Source organism: Ahaetulla prasina, chromosome 4, assembly GCF_028640845.1.
Source record: "Ahaetulla prasina isolate Xishuangbanna chromosome 4, ASM2864084v1, whole genome shotgun sequence".
Lineage (NCBI taxonomy): Eukaryota > Metazoa > Chordata > Lepidosauria > Squamata > Colubridae > Ahaetulla > Ahaetulla prasina.
The window spans coordinates 35,435,137-35,462,950 of NC_080542.1; the positions used below are offsets into that span (position 1 = coordinate 35,435,137).

At 39.3% G+C, this 27,814-nt stretch overlaps 1 protein-coding gene across 1 annotated transcript; it reads right to left on the reverse strand.

Annotated features, from left to right (window-relative positions):
* Positions 1 to 77: 77 nt before the first annotated feature.
* On the reverse strand, positions 78 to 27,814 carry DLX4 (distal-less homeobox 4). Its single transcript, XM_058182233.1, has 3 exons — positions 27,064 to 27,814; positions 10,006 to 10,199; positions 78 to 1,682 (listed from the first exon to the last, which is right to left on the reverse strand). The coding sequence occupies exons 1-3, from the start codon at positions 27,455 to 27,457 to the stop codon at positions 1,431 to 1,433; spliced, it is 840 nt and encodes a 279-aa protein (XP_058038216.1). The 5' UTR covers positions 27,458 to 27,814; the 3' UTR covers positions 78 to 1,430.

Consider the following 27,814-nt stretch of genomic DNA (forward strand, 5'->3'; position numbering starts at 1 on the left):
CTTTATCACTATCTCTGGTTTAACCTAATTTTCACACTTTGCAAGCCAAATAAAGAAAAGGCATAACAAATTCATGTGTACAAAAAAAAGGAAAATATTTATAGTTTTACATTCTGTTTATAAAGAGAAACCAATACAATATACCAAAAGTTTTGTTTCAATAAATAAAACATTTGTCATTCTGCTTGGCAAAGCATGGGGGAAGCATGGGATACCTAAAATTAGAATTATTCAGGTAAAGTTATTCAAATGGGGAGGACTTCATACAGTGGTTGAAACAAACGTTTTTTCCCCCAAAACTTCATCAAGCAACTATGGGAATTACATTCCATAAACTTTTCATCAATTGTAAACACAATTCTGGGTTTCTTAAAACATAATCTTTAAGAAATTGGCTTTATGTTGCTTTGAGTATTTTCAAAACCTTACTGATGTTTGCAAGTTGGGGGTTACTTATAGTCATTTACTACCTACAACTGTAATTTATTTTGTAGGTGGGAAAATATTGAACACAATTTGATGGGCTGTACTGTATTTCTTGCCAATTTAATCCCATGAGAAGTAATCTCTAGAATAATCAGCATTTTACTCCCCAAATCATGTGCCACTGTTCAAAAGGGCATGGAGCTGTACCACAAACTGTTGAACTTCAAAACCCATCCTCTTTGATCATCAGACATGCTGATAAGAGATGGAGTCGATGGCAACAAAAAAACTCAGACTCCTTGCCCCTTGCATAGACTTTCATTTTTGAATTTCTACCCAATTCAGCAGTCCATTTTTCTAATACCTTTCCGAAATAGAATTCTGTTCAGCTATACTAAGATTGCCATAAAAATAGAATAAATGCTTTTATGCCTTTATCTAGCTGCATGATGGGCAGAGATACAAAAGATGAAAACTTTTCACCCCTGCCTGAAGCTCTACATTAGGGAAAAAAGCTTACACCAATTTCATTTATATCCGCTATCAAAACTGTTTAAGGCACAGAAATCTTGATAGAAGCAAACAAAACTCATGGCAACAAAAATATTCCTAATACAACTATACAATAAGCTATGTAGGGCCACATTACTCAAGAGCTTATCTTTGGAACCATAACACAGGCACTCTGTTTTCATAAATTTCCACTGAAGAGGTTCTTCTAAGCGGCTCCTGACTTGCAATTAAAGGGATCTGGGGCACTTTCCCAATCTCTACGTCATAAATTCTGTCACCATTGTTAGATATGGCCCAGAATCAGAGAAGGGAAGTCTATATTGGCAGTCATCTCCAGCTGGAGGGCTTCTTGTCAAGGGAAAAGGTCTGGAAATTCCTTCAAAGAAGCCATTAACTCCACCCTTGTCCCACTTCCCTATACCAGGAAAGCTGGTCAGAGGTTTACAGAAAAGGGCACATGAGATGGTCTGACATTCCAATTTTGGTCTTTGTCATATGACTGGAGGCCTTCCCATGGCATCTTGGTGTTGTGGCTGTTGGTACCAAGGTCCAAAGCTGTTGATGTAGGTGTTAGAAGGCAGAGGAGGTCCTTTGCATGCCATGGGGATGTCCCAAAGAGGAGGTATGTTGGGTGAACATGGGGACAAAGATGAAGAGCTATGTAAATTATCTTCTTGGATGCTGGAGCCCTGCTTCATAATCTTTTTGAATTTGGAACGTTTGTTCTGGAACCAAATCTTGACCTGGGTTAAGAGAAAATGGGTGCAAGCAGAGAACGCATGAACAGCTACAGTAAAATTGGGAGGTGTTTAATCCAGAACTTTTTGCATCTACATTTTTCTACTTTTAATGGCTTTTATTTTATCCCTACCTAATGTTTCTACTCATGATTATATTAGATTGAAGAATCAATATGGGTTTTCTTTCCTCATTGGTTCTGCAAGATGATCCTTGTTCCAAGATCCTTAAAATTCATGAATACTGAGGCATTTGAAAATAACAAATGAATGTTGTTGGATAAGTTGGAAATGCTAAAAGGAAGAAAATTTCATGCTCTTTAAATTAAAGAGATACTTTTTAAAAAGTTTCTGAAGAGTGATTTTAATTCTGTTAGTTCTGTAACTAATAAAAATTGGAAGTCAATGTACTTCATCATTTCAAGATTTTGTTCACCTAAATTTCAGGTAACCCTGAACCTAGGCTTTCTTGGACATCTATGTAAAGCGATGGCCGCTGCTAAATCTGACATGAATTTGTTAAGTTTATCTGTTGCCAAAATGTAAAGTACAGAGAAATCAGTTCACACATTGGAGCAGCATCACATACCGGCCTTTGGATATACAGTTCCAGCCTTTTCCCAAAGTGATTGATTGATTGAGATATATATATATATATATATATATATATATATATATATATATATATATATATATATAAATATATATAGGTCTGTGGTTGTTCGGGTAAAATTGGAAGTGTCTTGGCGACGTTTCGACGAAGTCTCATTCGTCATCTTCAGGCTTCAGCTTCGTGCTTCTGGGAGCAATGTGTGATCGCAGCTGTTTCTTCCTTTTAACTGCTAGTGGGGGTTTGAACTGATTGGGTGGGAGCTTGGCTGTGCTCTGATTGGATGGGGGTTTTTCTGTGCTCTGATTGGCTGGGGGTGTGTCCTGTGTTGGTGGGGGCTTGGTTGTGCTCAGTCTAGTCTGTGCTGCAGGGGGATTTGAGCTGGTGAGCTGCATAGCTGTTGTTTGGCTTTGTGGTCGTGCTACATCTTCATAGTGGGTGTCAGTCTGCTGCATGAATGGATTGGAGGGGTTTGAAATGGCTAATGTTGCAGCTGCGGTCTGGCTTCTGGTCCTTGGTCGTGCTTCATGATCAGTGTGGGTTTGGGTCTGCTTTCTGGGTGGATGTGCGGTGGTGACATCCTGTGTGGACCTTGTGAGTGTGGGTCTGGTGTCATTCCTCGTGTTAGGGACTCATTTGTCAATAAGGACGGGTTTCCAAATGGCTGGTAGGCGGGAGGTGTCATCTCGTTTGTTCATGCTGTGTGGGCGTTTTTCTATCTCAATGGCTTCTCTGATTATTCTGTTGTTAAAGTGTTCAGTTTTGGCGATAGTTCTGGTCTTTTTAAAGTCAATATCATGTCCTGTGACTTTAAAGTGTTGGACCAGGGAAGAAGTTGGTTCCTCTTTTTTGACTGAGTTGTCATCTTCAGGCTTCAGCTTCGTGCTTCTGGGAGCAATGTGTGATCGCAGCTGTTTCTTCCTTTTAACTGCTAGTGAGGGTTTGAACTGATTGGGTGGGAGTTTGGCTGTGCTCTGATTGGATGGGGTTTTTTTTTAATCTGCAACACAGACTAAACTGAGCACAACCAAGCCCCCACCCAAACAGGACACACCCTCAGCCAATCAGAGCACAAAAAAACCCCCATCCAATCAGAGCACAGCCAAACTCCCACCCAATCAGTTCAAACCCCCACTAGCAGTTAAAAGGAAGAAACAGCTGCGATCACACACTGCTCCCAGAAGCACGAAGCTGTAGCCTGAAGATGACGAATGAGACTTCGTCAAACGTCGCCAAGACACTTCCAATTTTACACGGGACAAAACCCGAACAACCAAAGACCTACATATATATATATATATATATATATATATATATATATATATATTTATATATATATATATATATATATATATATATAAACAAAATATTGGACTCACATAGTGCTTATATTAAAAAGGCACTAAATAAATCCAGATTGTCTGAACGCCCATTGCTTTTGCTGCAAACCTGTTTGAGCATTACAATAACACAATAGCAATAGACTTATATACCGCTTCATAGTGCTTTTATCGCCCTCTCTAAGCGGTTTACAGCATATTGCCCCCAACAATCTGGGTCCTTATTTTACCCACTCGGAAGGATGGAAGGCTGAATCAACCTTGAGCCAGTGAGATTCAATCTGCTGAACTGCAGCTAGCAGTCAGCTGAAGTAGCCTGCAGTATTGCACTCTAACCACTGCGCCACCTTGGCTCTTTTATAAACTGTAGACATGTCTCCTTTGACAATGTCTACACTGGAGATGTACCCTTATGGCACAAAGTAGAAACGCCTCCTCCTGGGTCATTCCCAAAGTACTGTATATAGTACAGTCCGATAGGGCCCCTTTCCTTTGGAAATGTGGCCAAAACACACATTTTTGCCTGATTTGTAATTGATAATTAAGGTTTGCACTGGTTTTCATTTCTGCCTCTGAATTATTTTTGTACTCTGCATTTTATTGTTTGCTACCATCCTTGAATGCTCAAATTGAAAGATGGTATGTTTGTACACACATGCATGCACACATACATACAAATATAAATCACCCTCATGGCAAAAAGTTGACTGTTGGGTAGCTCCTGCTTCGAGTAGTGGTCTTGTCTCTTTCCTTCTTCCTTAATTCCCCTCATCTGTAAAATGGAAAACAAGAACCCCCCCCCACCCCATTTCCTGGGACTCTTGCCAAGAGCATTGAGCAGCATGATGTAAACGTTTCTCAGGCAACCTGCTCTCACATGTCTTTCTCGGGCTCCCTGTTGAAGCCTAACCCTGGGCCTAGCTGGTTGCTTCAAGCAGGGCTCCTCCCCCTCCCCGTCTTCCCCCACCCCCAAAGCCAATTGCACAAAGGCACTTGTGGAAAGATTGAAGGAGGGCAAAGTGTAAAGTTTGGTCTTCAGGGCATGTTGAGGAAAAGGAAAACTACAGGCGTCTGAAGCAAGAGACCCCACCCTCTCCCCGCAGCCCTCGTCGGTATGGGGACGCTACCTTTTCTGATTAGTTTGCAGATTTGGCTCGAGTGCCATGCGTTGCATCAGATAAGAACTTAAAATGCGAAAAGAAAATACAGAAGAAGACTTTAGAATCAAGATAGCAAGCCAGCAGCTTTCTGAAAAAGGAGAGCAAGAAAAATATCTTTTAGGCTGGACCTGCTGGAAATTAAGCATTCTGGAGAAGGGGTCAAAAGCAAGGCGTGAGTTTTTAGGGAAAGGGATATGATGTCAATCTTTATCATTTTTAGACACTATGTTTCTCTTGATTTCTTCCTTCAGCTTACCCTGCATTTCCCTCTTTGGGATTTTACCTATTTCTTTTTTTAACAAGTCCATTCCCTGTATGATCTTGCTTGCTTCATCTATGAACCAGCGAAAGGGAAAGGCTGTCTCCTAAACAAAATTACCACTGAAGGGTGGAGCGGGAGAGAAGCTAGAGTTACAAGGAAGGGAATATTCTTAAAATGTGTTAAATTGTGATCTGATAGATTAGTTTTAACCCTGTCAAGTGGTTAATCCTAAAAAAATATATAAAGCTCTGCTTGATATTCAGCCAGAGGGTAAGGTTCAAGTATCAGCATTTCTAGCTAAAACTACCTGAGCAATTCCCAGTGATGTGAAAGACTGGTATTAAAAAGGCCATGAGCTGTTACCAGCATCACAGCAAATCATTAGTCAATAAGTGCTGTGTAGCTAAACCAAGGTCCAGCCTATAATTAGCATAAGAATCCTTGGTATGTTCAATCTGCAATGCTGTTTTCAAACTTGGCCAGATTAAGATGTGTGAACTTCAATTCCCAGAATTCTGACTGTGGAATACTGGCAGTTGAAATCCATACAACATACAGTGACCAAGCTTGAAAAAACACTGACCTGAACTAATAGTTTTGCAGAATGTTTAGATGTGCTTTTAGTTAGAACCAATGGGGCTAAAGCGTAATGTTGCAAAGCCTAGTGCAGCCAATCAGAATTTTGATAATTCAATCTCCCTCATAGTTTTCTGTCTCCCGCCCCCTCCCACAGCAAAGATCAAACTAGGCTATGGCTACTGAGCGTGCTCAAACAACATTCATTGGCCTCTTAGATTGCCTCCCATCATTTTATTTTATTTTATTTTATTTTATTTTATTTTATTTTATTTTGTTCTGTTCTATTCTATTCTATTTTATTTTATTTATCTGCAGCCTATCTCACTGTTAGAACCACTTTAGATGGCTCGCAATAATAAATAGTAAGAAAAATGAAAAGACAAGTAAACAAAAGTAAAATAGAATAAAGTAAACAATGACAAAGAAACACAATGAGAATAAATACATCAATATATATGTGAGCAAATCCTGTTTGAACTACCCAAGCAACAACCCTGCAAACTTCAGCAATAGAAGAAAGTATAACATCATCAAAAATATGTTCACCGTGATACAGATTTCCTTCATTCACACTCCGAAAAGGTAGTCTAAACAAGGATTTGCTGCTTACAGTGTGAACACATCCCATTTTCGTCCCCAGAAAACAGGTTTTGAAAGCTTTTGTACTGCTTCAGAAACCAGCAAAGCCTGTGTGCCGAGAAGGAAATTTTCCGGACAAAGAAGATATGCATTCAGCCCAGGAGAAGAGAAACCTCCCTGAAACCACCTCCAGCTCTCATTTAAAAAAAAAAGTTTATCCCGGACTTTTATTGAACGAGTGCACTGAGCTGACAAGCCACAATTTCTAAAAAAACAACAGTGTCAGTGTTAGCAAGTAATCATTATTCACATAGACCCTTAAAAGCAGAAAAGAGAACTTATTTGCCTTGAACTGCATTTAACCTACATCTTAACCGAAAGGTTGGGAATCCTTTTAACAGTAGGCAAATATACTGTATGGGCTAGAATACACATTTTTAAAATAGGTCAGTGTTTCTCAATCTCAGCAACTTTAATATGGGTGGGCTTCAATTCTCAAAATTCTCCAGCCAGTTCAGAGAAACAGTTGAGAAACACTGCATCCAGGAGCTGGATTCCCCATAAACTCTATTCAAATTGACAGTTGTTGTTGTTGTTTTGCATTTATATCCCGCCTTTCTCTGAAGACTCAGGGCGGCTTACACTATGTTAGCAATAGTTTGCTATTAGTTTGCAATAGTTTGCAATTAGTTTGATTTCAGTGAAGATTCGGAGAGGTGTAGAAGATAGCTTAACAGTGGTGTACCTAGAAACAATAGTTAATCTACTAAAAACATTATTTTAAGCCTTTCATGCAGAAAAATATCCTCAAAATAATTAGCAAAGTTTAAAAAGCAATTTTATATATAATTATACATAATTAAATAATTAAACTGGAATTAATCCCAGAATATTAAGACGTGTGGACTTTAACTCCCAGCATGTTGTTTGGGGAATTCTGGGAGTTGAAGTCCACACATCTTAAAAGTTGTCAAGTTTTGTACTAAATAAAAATGAGGTTAGAAATAGGCACTACTCGTAATGTAATAATGAGATATAGCAAGGCTTGCTTATTTAGAGAAAACAAGTACCGCTTGTTTGTGGCCCAAAAAAAGAAATTTCATGCAAGTGCAAGTTTTAAACTGCTACACACATCATTTTGTTGGCCCTAAACTATAAGGAAGTGAGATTTGCTGCCCCCTCTGTTGATCTCCGTCTTGTTTCAAGTTCAACTTATTAACAAAGTCAAACAGATTTTACATTACCGGAGGTTGGCCTTGGCAGTGTTGAGGTGTGTGTGTGTGTGTATGTGTAGGGTATTTCTTTAATGTGACTGTAACTAACTATAATTTAAGCCCCACTCACATATGTGCTGGCAGGAAAGGAAAGCATGGGAATATGACCAAAAAAATGATTATGATACTATGTTTGTACTCCATTTAGGAACAAATCAAGAATGGACTTAAAGTCCATGCAATTATTTGATGGATTAAAAAATGTAAATTTTTACACATTGTATACAGCAGAAGACTCTATTTCGGTAGGTGCACAACGTTGTTTCACATGAAAGTGAGACAGAGCCTTGCCTTGTGTGGCACCATTTCTATAAACTAGTACTACGTTGGGAAATATCTATCACACACCCATCCAGAAGCTAAGATGATCTCTTCAAGAACACTCATAACCCGAGGAGTCTCTTGGGAAAAGATGATTGGCTGTTTGGTTTCTTTCTGCATTCCAAGGAACAAATAAGTAGAAGAAGACCAAGCAAGTTCCACTTTCTGATATATCAATAGTAGATTTGTAAATGCTCTATCTGGAAAAAGAACATTTATTTATAACAATTCACAGCTTTAGAACTCTGCCATCCTGCCCTCCAAAAGCATATAGATTCCATCATTTTACTTGAATTTTTTCTTTGTCCAAATACATTTTTAAATGCCTCTGGTTAAAATCTCATCTGTGCCATTCATCTGTCTCAAATTATCTCTTTAAGTGGCTTAGTCATCTGTAAAAGAGGCAGTTGTGTGTGAGGGACTTTTGGCAGCACTGAATCTTGGAAGATTTCCAGGTCTTTCCAAACCATATCTTCAGTGACAACCTCCCTTGTTCTCACAACTCACATGTCCATCCTTACTTAGCTCCTATCTTATTAAAACAGAATGCAGCCTCCTCTGGGAAGTGATTCTAATACACCAATACTCTGGTGTTATTACCAACTTATTACTTTGTACCCATAGAATCTGCTATGAAATGTTGGTGTCTATATGAAATGTTGCAATGATTCCATTTCCATCTATCTTTGGTACCTAACATCTCCTATAATCCCCATATTCCTTTCTTTTATCAATCAGTCCATATTTTATAATCACCGTGCTGAGATTCAGTTCTCATCCAGCTGATTGGAGGTTTCCTTCCCCCGCGTTTAAACTTATTTCCTAAGGTATTTTTTTTTCCAGGGTGTGTACATCTGAGTTTCCCAAAATTTGCTGATTTGCTCTTATCCATTACCTAAGCAATGTTATCAGCAGAAATGATATATTATTGCAGTTTTTCAATTTGAGGCAAACAGACTGTTCTATGTATTACTTATTGTGGTACTTATTTCATTATTTATTTTGTCTTTGTGTTCCAAGAAAGCAATTTCTTTCTCCAAAGAGCATACTTAAAAGCCATGTTGCAACAGTTAAGTCATCAGGGAAGGGACCAAAGATTTTAAATCTTGCTCAGTTAAGGAGGTTACTGGTTGATTTGGGGCCATCTTATTCTATCTCCCAGGATAGTTGTGAAGATAGAAAATAGTTGGGAAGGACAAAAGAACTCTGAAGAAAATATACAATACTCTTAGAAAGCCAGAATTTTTGAAATTTATATACAAGAGTCCTTCTGAAACATCAGGTTAATTAATGATGTTAATATGGTACAGCCCAGTAAAAAATATGAGGGGGCTGTAGGGTACTCAATACAATATTAGCATTCGTACTTGGCTTTAAAGTGGGGAAAAAAGGTTGCAACAGCAACTATAATAATATATTGGTCTGAACGTGAAAAACATTAGCCATCATCCCTTTATAGGTCTATTACTCATGAGAGTTAACATGCAAGCAGATGGAGAAAAGTACAATTCTCAGAAGGCCTAGTAGCATGGCCAACAGGGACATGGGCCATTGGGAGCTGAAGTTCAGTTAGAACACTACAAATCAGGTCCTCCAACCTTATTTTATAATTCTTTATTGCCTTACTCCAGTGGTTGTTTCATTTTTAATATCTAGAACAGAAATCCAGACCGCACCCTTCAAAAGCCAATACAGGAAAAAAATCTCTTTCCTATCCACCAGTTTTTCAAATATCAAATATTCTTCCCAGTGGCTTCTAGGTCAGTGTTTCTCAACCTTGAGAACTTTAAAATATTTAACTCCCAGAATTCCCCAGCCAGCATAAAATTTGCCAGCATGAATGGCTGGGGAATTCTGGAAATTGAAGTCTACACATCTTAAAAATTGCCAAGGTTGAAAAACACTTGGCAACTTTGTTTCATCTACTAGATCAGGGGTGTCAAACTTGTGATGACATAGCATCATATGACGTATCGCAACTTTTCCCCCCTTCGCTAAAACAGGGGGCGTGACGCATCCGGCTCACAGGCCATGAGTTTGATACCCCTGTAGAAGATGGAAAAAGCTAGATTTAAGCAAGTCACCAGCTTCATTCTAACCTATTTTACAGGGCTTTTGTAGAGATTAGACTCATAATATATGCTCTCAGAAAGCAGGGATTGATGGGTAAGAAGTGGAGAGTATAAATCAATAGAGCATCTCACCTGTGTTTGGGTCAGGCCCAGTTGTGCTGCTAATTCTGCCCGTTCAGGTAATGCCAGATATTGGGTTTGTTGGAATCGCTGGTTGAGGGCCTGGAGCTGAAGGCTAGAATAAATGGTCCGTGGTTTCCGGATTTTCTTCCCTTTCCCATTGATGCGGATTTCTCCATTCTCTATGATGGTTGATTTCTCCAATTCTTTTGAAAGAAACAGAATTAAAGAAAAAAAAGTAAGATTCAATGTGTAGCTGAAGCCAACATCAATGACTGATGAACTGCTTGGTTTTAAGCAGACTTGAGACTCATATCTGTGTCAATATTTATTTGCAATTTTTTTAAATTGGTGTTTCAACATGGGGCTATTGATAGAATGTTGGACAAGAAGACCCTCAGTTTCACCTCCGCTCCACTATGAAGGTCAGTGAGGTGTATTGTAATGCAGGTAAGAGATCAAGAATAAGCAGAGCATTATGGTATGAACCATTAAAAAAGGGTGGGTGGGGTCTTCCAAATGCTAGAAATTATTGAGTAGCTAATCAATTAAAGGTGGTCCCAGATACAGTATTATAGTAGTAACTAAAAATTTAATATGGAAGGATATAGAGTTTAAAGAATTAAGGGAAATAGGTGATCCTATAGAAACATATTGGTTTAAAAAGGATATTTAAAAAATTGCTAGGAGGATTCAAAATCCCTTTTTTAAAAATTTGATAGAATTGTCAAATGGAATAAATGGAGATACCAGCTAATGCCAGGAATTTCTCCTTTAAGACCAGTAGTGGAAATGGAGAAATTCCACAAGACTGAGTTGAAAGAATGAATTAGTAAATTAAAAGATAATCAGATACATAAATGGGAAGACTGGAAGAACAAGATAAAGAATATAACACAACTAAAGAACGTTTTAGCAGATATTAAATTAAATTGGTTGAATTTAATACAATTAGAGAAATGGACAAAAGTGAAAGAAAGATTAAAAGAGAAAGACAGTTAACAAAATTTGAAGTGATTATAAAAGAATGTGAGATGAATGAAGACTATATAGGTAAAGGAAGAATTGGGAAAATATATAGAATATTAACTCTCCTAATTAATTAGGAGAGCAGGCAAAAGGTTTAAAATTAATTTGGGAATCAGATTTAGGAGAAATACATGATAATGATTGGAAAAATATTTGGAATAGAAGAGTATATAAGAATATGTCAGAGTTCAGGAAAATGGATATAAAGTGATATGGAGGTGGTACCTAACACTATGTAAATTAAATCAAATAGATGGTAAATATACAAATATTTTTTGGAAGTGCAAGAAAGATGTTGGAACATATAAACATATGTGGTGGGATTGTGATAATGCACAAAAAAATATGGGACATGGTGTTTAGAGAATTAGAGCACTTTTGAATGTAAATTTAGACATGTCACCGAGAATTGCATTACTTTTGCTGGTGGAAAAACGGGGTATAAATGAAACAAAAAAGGAATTGATTGTAAATTTGTTAATGGCAGCTAGATTAGTGATGGCTAAATATTGGGGATGAAATTGGGATATTCAAAGAAATGAATGGTATAATGAAATCTGGAGTATGGCAACAAATGATAAGCTAACAACAGAAATTAAATTTTAAAAAGGGATGATGAAAACAAATTATTATAATGAAATATGGGGGGATTTTATAAAATCAGTGGTGGAAGGCAAAGGGAATAAACCTGCTCAAGAATATATGTTGTTTTGGAGGGGATAAGGGAACAATTGGAATATATTGTATATCTTTTAGTTGTTATAAACGAAGAAATATAAGTGGGGGGGGGGAAATAGTATCCGGGGAGTGGGGGTGCACTCTAATATTTGGGTTTTTTTTCCTTTTTCTTTTTTCTTTCTTTTTTTGTATTTAGATGTATATGTACTATGTTTGTATTAGTTGCATTTTTTTAAAAAAAAGTTCAAAATGAACCCCTTTGGGCCTTCTTTATCCCTCGGTTTAACCTTCCTCATAAGATTGCTATAAGGATAAAGTTGAAGAGGAAAGCACTATGTACATTGCTTTTCCTCCCAGAAGCAAGGTTATAAAGATAATAGTGAATTTCTTGGATTTCTGACTTTGCAATTGCTTTGGCACTTTTCAGTAACAACAAAACAGTAAATTTCAATGAAACATGATGCAATTGCCCATGTCAGATTTCTGAGGTAATAACCGCAAATGTTGTTTGGCAACTTACTGTTATAACACTCTGCATGATATGTCCATCTATCAATTTAGTAGACGTAAAACAAATTCTAATTCTAAATGGAAAGGTACCAAGAATATCATGATATCTGACCAGAATACTCACCACTCATAATGGATATGATAAATGGTGGAAATGTACTCTGTGTATGCTCAGAGGCTCCTTGATCCTAATTTACCAGTCTGAAAATTAAATCTATGTAAAGGCAAAATAAAAGCCTAGACCTCAAGGTATATGTACCATTCTAGAGTAATGAATTCCAGAAACTTGGCAGCTTTCAGCAATTGATAGTTCCAATGAAAAAAACTAAACTGAGAGACAATTTAGATATGGATGAAGTTACAATGGAAGTGCTTCCTTTACCAAAAATGGGTATTATTTATCTTTATGGGCTCCTTCAATAAGTCACCGTTTGATCCTGCCCACAATTAAATAAAGGGAATTATAGATCCCAACAAGAACATATTGACGGGAACCCAAGATATACAGTCATCTAGAAAACAAGTCTGCCCCTAAATTCTGAATGGTGATAATTGCTTTTTGCCATTAAAGAACTCAGGAAAAACCATTGAATCATACGAAGAGCTAGAAAGTTGAGCTTAGTCCAAGGCTATAGCATTGTCTCCCTATGTATTTAAGCTTTGATTGGTAGCCTTTTGCATCAGCCTTCTTTACAAGCCTTCTTTAAGTCCAGCTGCATCTAAATTGTAATAAAATACAGATCAGTCTCACTCCCAGGCTTTCCAAGGTTAGAAATAGGCATTTCCACCCATTGGGGTGGGGGTGGGGCAGACACTGGAGATCAGTACCAAATGTGGATCCAGTATCCCCCAAATGTGCATGTGTTGTCTTAGGGAAAATATAATTCTTTCCAGAATGAACCTCCACAAATTATTCTAATGCCAATCAAGGATGTTTCTTGAATCACTATCTAAACAATTAATTAGAAAGGAACTTTTAATCACTGGATTTGGATTTAAATTAAGGTAAGGGTGTACCTTGAATAAATGGCTAACATGGGAATTTGGGGGAGAAATTTGAGCTCCAGTAGATTTCCAGCACAATCATCAGAAATATTATTCAAAAGAATAAACAAACAAATGCCTTAGGAATACTTGTGAACTGAAGAAAGAAATTTGACAATTAAGCTGTTGTGCACTCCTAGTTCACTGACATTCTGATCCAACAAAACACATTTTTCAGAAAAGTGTTGGACAGTCTGAAAACACTTTAGTTCAGGGGTCCTCAACCCTTGGTTCATGGACTGGCACTAGTACGCGGCATGCCAGAAACTGGGCCACACAAACAAGTGAAGCACATCCTTGGGAGGCAGGCAGTACACAAAACCATGCCCCCTCTGGTTTGTAGAAAAACCTCTCTCCATGGAACCCGTGCCCAAAAGGTGGGGGGGGCACTGCTTTAGTTGACTGGCCTATGCAAATACGCAAGATGAAAAAGCATAGCCATTAAGAATGAAGAGAAACAGGAGTGCCATCATCCTGAACTTGCTTTGTGATATTATAATCTGATCTGATTGGTTAATTAACAGTATTCTTTCACTATGGAATTATCAAATTGGCCAAGTTATTTTTGATTGATTGAGATAACATGGGCAAGAAGGAGTTTAAATAACAAGAACACGCTACTGAAGCAGCTGTCAATCAGGCTGCAAACAATAAGAACACATAGAAAGTGTTTATTTCATTTGATGCAGCATAATTAAATTCAATTTATTATTAAATAAATAATATTTATTTAATATCTTCTCTCAAAAAGAGCAAAGTTTGGAGAGGATTAACCTGACATCTCTTTATATTTCAGGCTCAAAGATTCAAATTTTTGTGGATTAAAAAGGGAGGAAGGAGCTGCAGAGAAAGGGACATGGATGAAAGATACAAGATCAAAATTACAAGGTATGTTTGATCAATGGCATTACTTCTGGGCATTTTGATATAGCGCTATAGTTTGCTAAAAACAACAACGACAACAACAATGTGCAAAGAACCTAGCCTGTGTACCCAGTTCTTCCCAGCCTATTAGATTTGATGAGCATTCCAAGCTTAGTGCATTATGACCAGAATTCCTCATTATCCTCTGTGTTTTTAAAAACCTGCCCTTTCCCCGGGAGAAAATAATTGAGCAGAAGAAAGCAAGCCCGCAAAATGCAAACAGTTTCAGAGAGTAGTTGTGGCCCAATCAGAGACCTTGTTTTCCCTCATCTTGGTTTGAAACTGTGTCAGGGGAAGAAGAAGAGATCCCTCCACAGGGCTGGCTTTAATTCTCACCAGTGCAGATTTAATTAAGAAGCTTAGTTCATGTGCAAAGAGCAAGCCAAACTCTTCAGCTTAAGGAAGAAAACTCCCCAGACGCCTCAGTAAACCACATCCATGTGCTACTGGAGAAGCCACAATAGAGGAGATAACACAAGACACAAAGTTTTGACAAGCTGGAAAAAAAATACAGAGACAGTAGTAGGGAATCATAAGATGCTTCTCCCTTACAGATAATAACACTTTTTAAAAAAAGAATTGTTTTTTGAAAGTTTGCTTCTCTGTTTTTTAAAGGCTTCTTGCATTGCCTTGGCTTACAAAGAAAAAAGCATATTCCTTAAAGTGTACCTTTCTTCTTTATTTTTTTTCTTTGCTGTCTTTTAATTCAATATGGACTTTCAAGGTGGAAAGCAACACATAAAGAAAATGCAAGTGAAAAAAACCAAAACAAGGAATTTAATCCATGCATAATCATTATTTCAACCCTGACCACCATGTATCCTTTACAAACCTGATCAAATATAGACTTCAATAGGAAAACATAGCTCAGTCCTGGGATTGGTGCTGCCCCGTTGCTGGAATATTGGTGGAATCTAGCCCTACAAATGAATTTCAAATTTGGTAAATTCTTCTATTGGAGTAATCAAGAAGATCTGGATAAGTGGTTATGTGCACACAGAGAGACAAAGCCTCACCTGGAATATGAATTCATCCTTTAAAATGGCTTTCCCCATTTTGGGGGGCAGCAGTGGATCTGAGTTTTCATGATCCGCTAAGCACCACCAGCTGGGGAAATCTGGGAATGAAAGTCCATGTATCTTAAAGTTGCCAAGATTGAGAAAGTGCCCTAAATAAATCCAATAAATTTGGAGGACTCCAGTTTGGAAAAGGCTCTATAATCGTGGATGATCTAGACAAGTGCATTACCTGCCATGGAGACCAACTGAATAATTCTAAAAATAGAGATATGATTGCAGAGGAATGGAAGGCAGCATTTTAAGATACCTGTTCTCAAGCTTCTCTCCTGAAAGAAAGGTGAAATTGCAGAACTAAAAAACCACTCAGGCTGCCAGAGAATTTGCTATATTGCAGCACTTAAGGAAGAAAATAAATTACATTTATAATTACCCTTCTAATTTAACATTAATATTATTTTCCTTTAAAATTGCATCCCATGTTCAGTGTTAAACCAGTAGGTTGTTTTTTTCCCTCTCTTTCTCAGCAACTTTTTTTATTTGATTGAAACCTTGATGATTCAGTTTTTCAGAGCATTCTGCATTTCCAGGCATCCTTCCTCAAAATTAAAAGATTTCAATGCATTTCACATCCAGATAAGCATAAATATAAGTCTGCAAAATGCATAGAACAAATCATATTTAATGTTTTTCTAAATAACCATGCAGAAGAAAAAAATCAACAAAAAGTACAATTCCTGATAAAACAATGGTTACAAACCTACAGGAGAGGTACACATTTACTGTATTTTAACACCATGGAAACAAAACTAGTTTTATTTACTAAGTTGTGGTTAATTGAACCACACTTCATGAAACTGACTTTTTTTGGCATAGTCCAACACACTGAACCATGAATGAACCAAAACACTGGCTGGATTCTTGTAGCATCATTTAGTGAATTAACATTCTTGCCTAAATTTGTCCAACATATTGAATTTCAAGCTAAACCCACAGAACAGCCATTGCCACAAATGCAATGGTGTATTAGAGTTCAAGGGAGGAGTGAACCCTGTCATCTCTATGATTGCATATGGCTGTCCTTTCTTGCTGGGATGTTAGGGAGCCCGTGTGCCACATATTGCTGAACTATAGTTCATAACAGCATACCTAGTATGATCAACAGTAAAAATGTTGGAAATTGTAATTCAGCAATGCCTGATGGGAAGTAGGCTTTTCATTCCTAGGGTAATTGGATAAAACTATCACTAATATAACATTTATAAGATGTATTATGCTAAGTACTATAAACATGATTCTTATCTTACTCAATAGAAAGGTAGCAAATACAGGCAATAATATTAATAATGCAGCTTATTCAAATTTAGTAATCATATTAACTCAGACATCTTGCATTGGACCAGATTCATACAATCTATGCTTGCCAGCTAACATTCCTACAAAGCTAGAGTGTGCCTAATTTCCTAATCTTGTTTGGATTTTTATCTTAATCACTTTAATTGGCTCATCTTCCAGTCTTTCCCCAACCTGATGACCTCCAGATGTGGATTTGACAAAAAAGGAACCTTTATCCTCAATCATTATAACTATGGTGATTTTCCTTGGAGCTTGATATTATGACTTAATATACTAGAGTTTTCTATAAACCAGAAGTACCCAACTTTACTGGGCCAAGGATGCACTTGGTGTTGCATGCACAACTCTTAGCAAATGTTATGCCTGGAGCTGTGTTCTCAAAAATCATGGGAGGAGCAATCAAAATTGACATTGACATTATAATGAAAAGGTATCCATATAGTCTGTACTTTCATATTTAGGTGTTTTTTTTAATTCAGTCACATAATAAAGGAATGCCTTTGGAGGCATATGGGAGCCTCATGTAGCCCTGGGCTTTAGGTTCTAAACCTTTGCTTCTCATATAGGTCAGGCAGTAAGCATCCTCAAGTTTAAATAGTGGAGAGTAGATTTCAGCAACTGAAGATTTAGTTCATTGAAAGAACAACTTCTACAGCTATAAAGGTCAGAACCATTGTCAAGAGAATAAAAGCTGTGTAAGCTACAGAATAACATACTGATTATTTGCTAAACCCCAATAATGGCCCAGCACTGTGGAGTTTAGGACCAGAATTCAGAATTATCCTAAAATGTTCTGCAAGCTTTACCCAAAATTTTATGCACTGATATCAAGTTTCAGAAGGCTGTAGAATTGGAGACTTGGTGGATGTCATAAGAATATGCTCTGGCACTACAAAGTTGATTCATGTTCCAGTCAAAGCAAATGATTCAAGTTTAAAGCAGGAAGCATTACCGAAAATAATTAGAAGGCAGCCAAAAACAAATTCAACTTTTCACTTAAGAAAAAGAAGGTGGAGATAAAGATATGGGGGGGGGGGAGAGAGAAAGAGAGCCCATGTCACTTTTAAGATGCATTCAATATGAAGGAGGGAGGAATGGCTACAGACCTCTAATATCTTACTTCTGAGTAGTCACTTCTATTAAGGTGACAACTGCTATGTGCACATTTACTTCCCCAAACAAATCAGTTGAGTACAGGTGTTTAGAACGCATCAAGTGCTGCAATCCTAGGCAAAAATGAAGTATGCCATAGAAAACAGTGGGGCAGAAACCAGAAATCCATCTATAGCCTTTTTTGTGCCTCCCAACACAGACAAGTATACAAAGGAAATATTGTTTTTGTAAGTTTGTTTAAAGTGTAATTACATGCTTCTGAACGTTATTGTCTACCTGCTTGAAAGAGGTTACTTTCAAAGGCAGATTATGTCGTATTTAAATAAAATCCCGTTTACTACACTCTGAACACAGAAGAGAGAGTCAACATGGACCAGATTGCAACTGAGATGAAACCCGACAATGGAATTTCCTGGGGAATATTAAATACAGGGGTGCTTATTTGCAGCCAATAAGTATCAACCTATATATCTTTATAGCATCTCAACGATGGCTGGGTGATGCTATTAATCTGCCTTGTAGAACAGATGGTGGAAATATTGGAAACCGACTGAGTTATGAGGAAAAATAAAGCCCCCTGCCCCGTTTTCAGCCAGCTACCTTGCAATCAACTTGGTCAGTTTAATGGGCTCTCCCTCTCTTTGCCTTTTATTTACCGTGTCTTTCTGCCCAATCATCATCATCGTCATCAAAACGAATATGGCGACACATGTGTCAAGTGAGCAATTGATTATTTCAGCCAGTTTGATGTTCCCAAAAGATCTACTCCTTAGAAAACAAAACAAAAAGAATCGGTTTATTAAGTGAGGAATGAAATGATTCGATTTGATTGGCATCGAATCGATTTAAACCGAACTAATGAGTTTTCCAAGATGATTAAAAGTGGCTTTCAGTAGTTCTGGCTGCTGGAGAAGATGGTGGGAGGGAAAGTAAGTTTTCCAGCATTGATCTAAACTATAAAGAAGCGGAAGAAGTTGCAATTCATTTCCCCCTGAAATTCGGCCTTATTTCCGCCCCTACCACCACTTTCAGTGAATTAATCGATAATGCTTATGCGAGGCTGTCTTTACACAAAACTACTCTCAGCCCTATTTCAGCGTTGCTGCCACCTGAAATACAGCTCTGGCTGTGCAACTTCGATCGCATTTGTCTCCGCTGAATTCTGTCGGGTGGTCTTATTATTGTTGAATAAAACTGACGACACATGAGATCGCAGTACGAAAGCTCTACAACTCGAAGGATACCACCGAGGGGGCTGGGATTCAATTAAAAAGCATCCAAAAAAAAAAAAAAAGCGCTTCGGGTTCTGTTAATTTGGCAAATCAACCTGAGGCGTGAGCTGAACAGGCGCCAACCGCTTCCACGCAGCCCGCGGAGAACAGAGTTTAAAAAGATAAATCCGAAACCCTAAAGGAATAATTTAATTTAAAAATCAAACCAACACCAAACTCCGAGACGTCTGGCCCAATATCTACCCTAATTAAAAAGATAAAACGTAATAACAAAAAAAGAAAAGAAAAGGGAGCGCTACACCTTTAAACTTATTCTCTCGAAGAAAAGAGAGGGGTCGTTCGAAAATCCGCCGGGCTGGAGCCTGAGCTGCAAACCCGAGAGATTGAATTGCAAACAGGACGGGACGCCCCTTTAGCTAGACCCAAATTTCTTCTTTCAAAATTTAGGTATGGCAGATTGTGTCTGTCTGTTACGCCACTGCATTTAGGGGTGGCTAGTAAGCGTGTGTTTCGGGATGGAGTGTTTTTTCCCCCTCCAAACTGAACCAGCTTGAGAGGCCCCCAGAAGTGTAAGAAGCGAAAAAGACGAGGAGGGGCCGGAGTGAAAGGGAAATCCATCGAATTGTGCATTTGTTCTCTTTTCTTCTTTCAAGTACATCCAGTCTTTGTAATTATGCATACGGTACAGTAGTTTACCGTATGCATAGAACAGGGTTATTGCCTTGTGTATATAAAGGCAAATTGTGAAAATTTGTGGCTGAGATGATGCACCAGCACCGCATACTATTGGCGAGCTCCAAAGAGGGGTTTCCTCCTGCAGATATTCCACCCCCACTCCCTTCGATTGGATGACTCGGATTGGAACTCAGATCCAATCCGATTTCGCCAATGCCTGGAAATATTAGTGCAAATTGGTTATTTTTGTCTGTGTTGTCCATCAGTGGATTTGGAAAAAATCATCATTGGCCAAAACCGTTCTTAACCATGTAATGGTTAGATACTAGCTTTTCCTAGGGCATTTCCCAACCTGATTGGAAAACCAGAGGGAGGGCAGTAATGGTTTAAACGCCACCCCGTCCTCCTTTCCTCTAGAAATAATCTTGTGTAATAAAGAACTCTTGGAAACTTGAATGCTTGCTCTCTATTTTATAAACCCTTAAGTTAATAACAGTGTTTTGTTAATGTGGATTTTTCTCTCACACAAAACACGCCTGCTTTTTTTCACTGTATTATATAAACTGTTTCTTAACCTCTTTGGGGTTTCCCCTGGTTATTGTTTTTTTTTAAAGGAACTTTATTGTCTCTCAGCAGGCTTCTTAGAACAAGAAGAATATGACCGAGAATGATAATAGGAATCTTGTGAATGCGTGGGAAGGAGAAATTTATAAAAACACTAAGTGAAAACTGGCACGTTTGCCCCCATTATCTCCACTTAATAACTGCTAATTACTTTAAAACTAGGGTCAGATACAGTAAACTAATATGCATTTAAATAAATTTGCAGTCACTTAGCTTCTACCAGCTCAACTAGCTTAAATTATACATCCCTTTACAAATATGTAAAAAGTAAAATTTATTTGGCAGAGAGAAGTTAAATTTATTTAGCAACCTTTAGTTGCTAAATAAAACCGAAAACCATGTCCCTTAAAGGAAACCAAAATCAAAGACCCCTTTATTGGCTGATCTAACTGAAACGTTGATTTCTGATTCAGTTTTTAATTAGGGAAGATTGAAGATTTAGCAGTAACCTAGACCTGAACCTCACTAAAAGTAAAGATGAGAATTAATAGGGAATTAATATTTTCCACTACTTCAGGCAGAAGAATAACAGCATAGAAACGAGGCCAATGTGCGCCAGAGAAACTAGTATCTTACTTAGGGCGGTGGGACATGGGAAATCCGCTTGAATTTTGGCTTCCCGTAAAATCCAGGTTCCAAAACACATGAACTGTTAAGATTGTTTTAAGCTTACCAATGTGATTTTTTTTCTTTGTCTTTGACTCACAACGTGTCCATTTCATGTTTCGGGCACTGTTACTTCCGGCTTCTTTGAGTAGGGGGAAAGGCATTTTAAATAACTATTTTAAACACCTCCTGACCTGCATCACTTCTGAGTTGCAAGATTCACCTCAAGCGACCCTCAAGCGATCGTGGGCCGTGAGTGAGTTTCAAGGAAGAGTCCAAAAGCTCTGCCGTCCACCTGTTGCGCGAAGGGCGTGGTTGGGGGAGAGAGTGGGGCGCAGGCTCCCCTATTTCCTCCGGCAGCTCGATATTCAGCCTCGGAGGAACTTCATATTCTTTCCAATGCATGAATGAAGGACAACCCCCACCCCCTATATATACATGCATTCTATTTTCTCCTATGATTGCACGCGTGTTTTAAAATAAATGCGGCATATATTTAGGGACCAATCTCCTTATATTTTGCGTGTATAGATACTGACTGCATAGCTTCTTTCCATAGAATCTCCCACATTTGCTTGCTCAGAAGTTTATGTATTGCCGTCTGGCGCATTTATTCGACATCCCCTTTCAGCTTCCTAGGGCCTCTTCTCCAAAAAGTAAAAAACGAAAAATCAACACAAGATTGCATCTTCACACAGCGCAATCCCAGACAGGTTTGTTGAGTTCCCCGATGAAATTCAATTTCACGGTGCAATTCTACATAAGCCGGTTCACTACCAAAAATTAATATATATATATTAAAAACCGGTAAAGATTGCAACGATGGGTCTATACGCATTGAGAAAGGCCTGTGAAATGAATTTGGACTTGTTTCTGAGTAAACAGGCACTGGACGTCGCCGTTCATTCGCCTGGAAATGCACCAATTTATAGAATAATATGCTGGTCTGCATTAATGAACCATTCTAGGCCGAACAAACAACTCCCACGAAGACTCAGTCTATTGCATGAACGAGACCCTTGTCTCAGTCGCTCAAATTGTTGCTAGATTTCCCCCCAGCCTCAAATCCTGCCGACCTCCTTGGCTTAAGATCGGCAACGGGAGCATCCTTGGCTTCTATTCAACCGATGTTGGTAAACCGCCCTTTAGAAGACATTTGAAAGGCGGTAGGAAAATGCTTAAGAAGACTCTCACGAAGGAAGAAATAATGTACGGCTTCGAAGAGAAAGCCACAGAAATAGGCAACCTTCCCGCTGTGTTTGATTTAAACCCCCATCATGCCCAGCTAGAATGATCAATGCAAAAAGATTATGGGAACTGTAGTCCCAGTCATTTGGAGTGTACCAGATAGGTTACCCAAGTCTGGAGGAAAGCCATCTCCTCGGACAATGGAAGAGGATCGTCACTTCCTTCTGATCTTCCCACAAACGTCAAGCAAAAACTGCGCTGAAATGCAGTTCAGGCACATTCAAGTTCAGCACATTAAAGTGGAAGTGAACGACTTTTAATTCAGCAGAATAAACTAACTTGCTGGGAAGCACGTGCAAGCTAGAGCTGGGTTCCTACTCCAATTACACCATAATAGGTTTCTTTGGGTTTGATTAGGCATTGTGCGAACCCAGCCAGGCGTATTTTGTTCAATAAACCACGATCGCTCTATGGCTTAGCGAATGAATCTGGCCTAAAAAGAATCGCTTCCATGGATTTTAATACGTTTCGTTATATTGCTGGGCCGATATAATTAAGTCATGAAGATCGGCTTTCTACCGCTGCGGTGTGTGACGCTAGAATAAACCACGTCGGAGAAAGTTTCCGTGGCTGATACATTGCCCCAGCAACAGCTGGATGATGGAGCAAACCGCGATGGGGAACAGACACTCCGCGGAGAGCTGTTTCTGAACAAACCTGGAAAGCGCTAGCAATTAAAACGAAGCTCTTTGCCTAATCGGATCCACAAATCGGAGTGAAAAATAACACTGTTCCGAAACTCAGCGCCCCCTAAATGGAGATCGCTGAATCCTTCAATGAGCGCAGACCCAGTACAACCGCAGTTGCTTGCTGCCTGATTTGGAATATTTGCTGTGGGCTCCCCCTTCCCCACTCTTCAGGTTCATAACGATTAGTAACTGCTAATTAATTAGCTGCCGGTGGGATCCAGTGTCTCGCCTTAAATAGTTTTAGTTCTTCAATCAAAGGACCAGCGAGGGACCCCTTTCTCTGGCTGCTGCATTTAGTTTCAAACGGTAGCAAGACGCTTTCTCTTTCACATGTTCATTTTGACAGGTATCAATTAAAATTAAAAAATTATATAGTACAAGTAAATAAGGGACATTTAATAAACACCTAACTTCAGTAAGGAGCTCGCTCTGACATTACTAACCCAGGGATTTCTTTCTTTGCAGAAACAGGCAAGGAGCGAGGCGAGGCTATTTCTCCAAAAGATGAGGAGGGTCGCTTTGACTTTCGCTCACTGTAAAAGCATTTTGCTTCCAGTATTGCCATCACTGCAAGTAAATGACTCTTGATATGCTTAAATTAAAACCTCCTGCTTTTATTTTGGCAGGGAAAGACATCTCGCTCTGAATCTCTTAATGCTTTATCTTTCTGACAGCGGTTGATCACAGAACAATTCTGGAAATTGCCCACTTTTACATGTGTGCATGTGTAGGTCAAGGCATTGTTTAAAGCAAACTAACACGAGCTTCCCTTAAATTTAGCAAACTACTCTCATGGAATTCTGGGAAAGGTTTCTGTGCAGTTTGGACAGATGGGGGTGGGGGGGGGTGAGACAGATAGCCTAGGGGTTATGGATTAACCTAAAGTCAAAATACCTTTAGAATTAGAAAGGAACACTGCTCCAAGTTTTAAAAATAGCTATAGTTACTATAGCTGAATAAAAATTTTAAAATTTTACTAGTGTATTCTAAAACATAAATAATATTATAGTCCTTATTTTCTCTTCTTTAAAGTATTTCCTTGCCAGATTAGAAAAAATAAATCACACAATAAAAGCATAAAGTAATACTTAAATTGCAACCCTTGTTTTTTACATTTAAAAACCAGGGAAGTTTTTTTTTAAGAACTGTTGCTTCTTTTAATTATATTTTAAAAAAACCTCCGCTGACTCCAAAAGAAATAACAGAACAACTTAGTTTATGTAAATTCACAGTTCAGAAGATAATTTCATTTTTTAAACAGTATGTTTCTTGTGATCTTAGTTTGAAGCCAAGTTGCATGACTTCAAGGAACACTTTCAAAACAGTTCCTGTGTTGTAAATTAACAAGAATGTTATTCATATTTTTGTATGCAATATACATTTTAAAAAGTCAACCAGTATTCTATTAAAGGATTCTACTAATGTCAAGTTTCTCAAATGTTCAGAAATACCATGAACATGGACTTAAATGCCATCCTTTAGTGGAAGAAGGGATTGGAAAGAAAGAATTCCTATATCGTTAGACTTTCTGGCCCTTAAACATAGGCCAGAAAGAAAGTTCTTAACAAAGATGGTAGAAAATCAAAAGCAAAACAGTACATTTTCTGTGCCAAAAGATAATGAGTGGTAACCTCTAATCCAAAGTGATAGATAATTAGATAAATGTTTCTAGGAACATCCTGGAAATGGAAAGTTTAGGGGGATTTGGACTGGAAAGCTAGAATACATAAGTGGAAGGAGTAAAAACAATGTAAATTGTCAGGTGCAGATATGGAGAGCAACATGGCATATCTGACTCAATTTATTGAATGCAGGAGGTTTCAGAGATTGAAGTCCAAAATTTGAAAATGAGACCAGATTTAGGGCTAAAACTTAATCCAGGAAAAAAAAAACCCAGGGCTTAATTCCTGCACTATATCAAGAGGGTGGAAAATATCCAAGCAGTAGGGGTGGGAAGAGACACTCTCCACATCAACAAAGGCTTCAGTCCTATGCCGTCTAGCTTTGAGCTGCCATTGAATTTTTCCAGGTGGCTTCCTGAACAATTTCTACCTCTTGTAGTAAGTTATTTATAGAGCACTTCAGTGTACCTGGCTGCTTGACATAGCAATGAAAACCAGCAAAACAACAGAGCTGTGCCCAGAGGCATGTTCAATCTAGATGGGCTGGGGAGAAAAGGGAAGTTTCCAGGAAAGATATAAACAAATGCAGTTAGCAAAAGGAAAGTTTCATTCCAGCAGGGAGAAATGATTTTGGTCAGAAATAAGTGACATATCACATTTAAATTGCTTGGGTCCTCATTTTTCTGGATTGCTCTTAGCAAAGCAAAATATATTAAAGATGTCCATGGTCTCTTATGCAACCTTGAAAATTACCACAGGCATGTAAGTCAGTTGAAAACCAAGTCTCAAAACAGAATAGCATCCAAGAACCAAAAGTGGCTAGAGCAAAAGTGGCTAGTTGCCAACTTTGGCAACTTTAAGATGTATGGTTTTCAGTTCCCAGAACTCTCCAGCCTGCTTGCTGACTGGTGGCAGCATGCAGCCTGGGGAATTCTGGGAGCTGCAAAACACTGAGCTACAGGCATTCTCCCTTCTCATTTGGTACTGCTCAGAGAGGTTTGCAATGCCTATTATCTCCAGCAGGGTAGGTCAATTTGGCCCTTTTCTCAATCTGATCCTTCCCATCAAGACTGGAGAAGTTATTTTTATTTTTAGCTACTAATTTTACTGTTTTTCTTGCATTTTTGTACCAATTCTTCCATTAAGGGTCCTGAAAGCTTGCACATTATTTTGTCGTTGCTCAACTATTCATTAAAATACAAACACTACTTAGTAACCTTTTCCAACCTCTGGTTGAATTCGATTGCATGATCAGACAGCCTAAAAAGCAACATCCCTGTTTCTTAAGCTCTTGAGGAGAGAAGCTAATGAGATTTCCTTCTCTGCTGCTTGAGCATCAGAGGTGCATTACTCAAGAGCTGCCAGTGTTGCCCCCAAGAGGACTGCCTTTCTCCTCCTTAGATCCATGTGCCACAGCTTCAGTCATGGCCCTGTGAAGTTTTTTGAACCTTATCAAATGGACTCCAGGAACAAGAAGTTCAGGAGGAGCAGACCATTTTCACCTGGGAATGGGGGTGGGAGAAAAGCAGATAAAGGGAAACTGGTGCTGATTCTTAAAAAAAAAAAAAAACACTGGTGGGGGATGAAGAAGAAGAGAAAAAGATATTCATCGAAATACTTTTTTTAAACAGTTCCAATAGTTCATTCAAGTTAATATCTGTCTCTCTAATTGTACGATGTAAGGGTGGCATAGCACAATGGATTGTAATTTATTTCATTGCAAAAGCAATTGGTTTCATTTTCTAAAAGGTAACTTTTCTGAATAAAGTGTTGCACTCTGTTTCTTTTATCATTTTTCTCTTGGTTTAGATTATATTAGAGGTTGCCAGTAGGGCATCCTTCTCCAGCAGGGAAGAGGATCCCATATACGTAGACTGCCGTCCCATAGACTCTTTACTTGTAAATAATTGTGCAGTAATTGAAACGCTTGCCTCAACTCAGATAGAATTAAGAGTGTGCTGCAAACGAAAGGGCAGGCAACGCAGATTTTATACCGAGCAAATGCAAAAAAAATTTTTTAAAAATATCCATTGACACTTGGAGTGGCCTCAAATTTTCGATCCATTTTTGATTCCCATTCTCCAGAAGGAATTGGGGACTCTTTCATCCCACGGAGGAGAGGCCAAACTGGTTCAACCCTCTTTGGTACAATGGAACAGGGAAGTCTCGACCAAATTTGCGACCTCAGATTTATTTTTTGAACTAATAAACTCAGAATAACTTTTAATTTAGAAAAGGGCAATTCGTATATCTCTCCCATTGATTCCTAATCTGCATGTCAACTCAATCCCCACCCCCAAAAAAGATTAAAGGAAAGGGCAACATTCTTTGTTAATGACGGATACTAATACTGATTTGTTCCATTCCTATACCTCCCGTTTCCCCCAATTCCCTCCTTTCCTGTCTTTGAAAACAGCACATTTCTGTTCACATTCCTTCAGCCCCTTCCTTCCAGATGTGCTGCATTATAATTCTCATTACTCCTGAGGCCATGGACCTGCTGTTTCGGACAACAGGAGTTTTGGTGGCTCGAGGAGGGAGCTGTTCTGGACTGGTGTTCAAGGGTGACCGTGCCGGAATGCTATCATCCGGATAAAATAACAGAGGTTGCAACCCACCCACCCCCGAATTAGGTGGGGGAAGGGTTTAGCCGCCCCGGGCTTGCCTCCCGCCCCTTTGCCCAAGCTAACCAGCCTCCCCTTACCCGTCTCCTCCAGCCTCGTCCCGTGGCTCAGGGTGCTCGAGGTCTGCTGGTAAGGCGAGTAGGAGGTGCCGTGGTGGTGGTGGTAGAAGGCGTGAGGGCTGCCACCGGCCGCCCCGGGGTAAGGGGGATATGCCAGGGGTCTGCTGCCGTAAGAGGCGGCAGGAGGAGGAAAGACGCCGCTGTCGTGCGGGGTCTGCTGCGGAGGCTGTGGCAGAGGATGCAAGGCTTGGAGCGAGTAAGGGGCCGCCAAAGTGGTCGGATGTTGCTGCGGCTGCGAGGGCTGGGGTTGCTGGTGAGGAGAAGACGGGGGGCCCAGCCCGAAGTCCAGAAAAGCCGCTTTAGACGGGTCCGGCGGTCCCAGCAGGCTCTCGGCCAGAGAATTCATCGTCATCATCAAAAGATCTGCGGGACTTTCCGCGGCGGGACGAGGAGAAAGCCCAAGCGGCGCCGCCACCTCATCCACGGCTCCAGCCACTACCGCGTTTCGAGAGATCGGCGGCGGCGACCACTATCTATGTTGCCGCTGCCAGACAGCTTCATGCTCAAGCAGCGCCGCCTCCTTAGCCCGTATCAAGCCAAAGGGAAGCTCCGACGTCTATACTGCCACCTGCAGCGGCTGCAGTTCTGCCGCCTCCTCAGGCCCTTCAGTCACTCGCGTCCAGGCAACGGCGCCCGCTCCTCGCCTTCTCCCCCAAGCTCCCCCCGAGCGCCCTCTTTTCTCCACGCCTGGCCCCACAAGAGAGGAGGAAAA

Excerpts from the sequence above, each read along its gene's own strand:
- DLX4 (XM_058182233.1), bottom strand. The coding sequence starts at position 27,457 with ATGATGACGATGAATTCTCTGGCCGAGAGCCTGCTGGGACCGCCGGAC. Across the intron at positions 10,200-27,063 it reads GACGAGGCTGGAGGAGACGG|AATTGGAGAAATCAACCATC; the intron begins GTAAGGGGAGGC and ends TTCTTTCAAAAG. Across the intron at positions 1,683-10,005 it reads TGGGCCTGACCCAAACACAG|GTCAAGATTTGGTTCCAGAA; the intron begins GTGAGATGCTCT and ends CTCTTAACCCAG.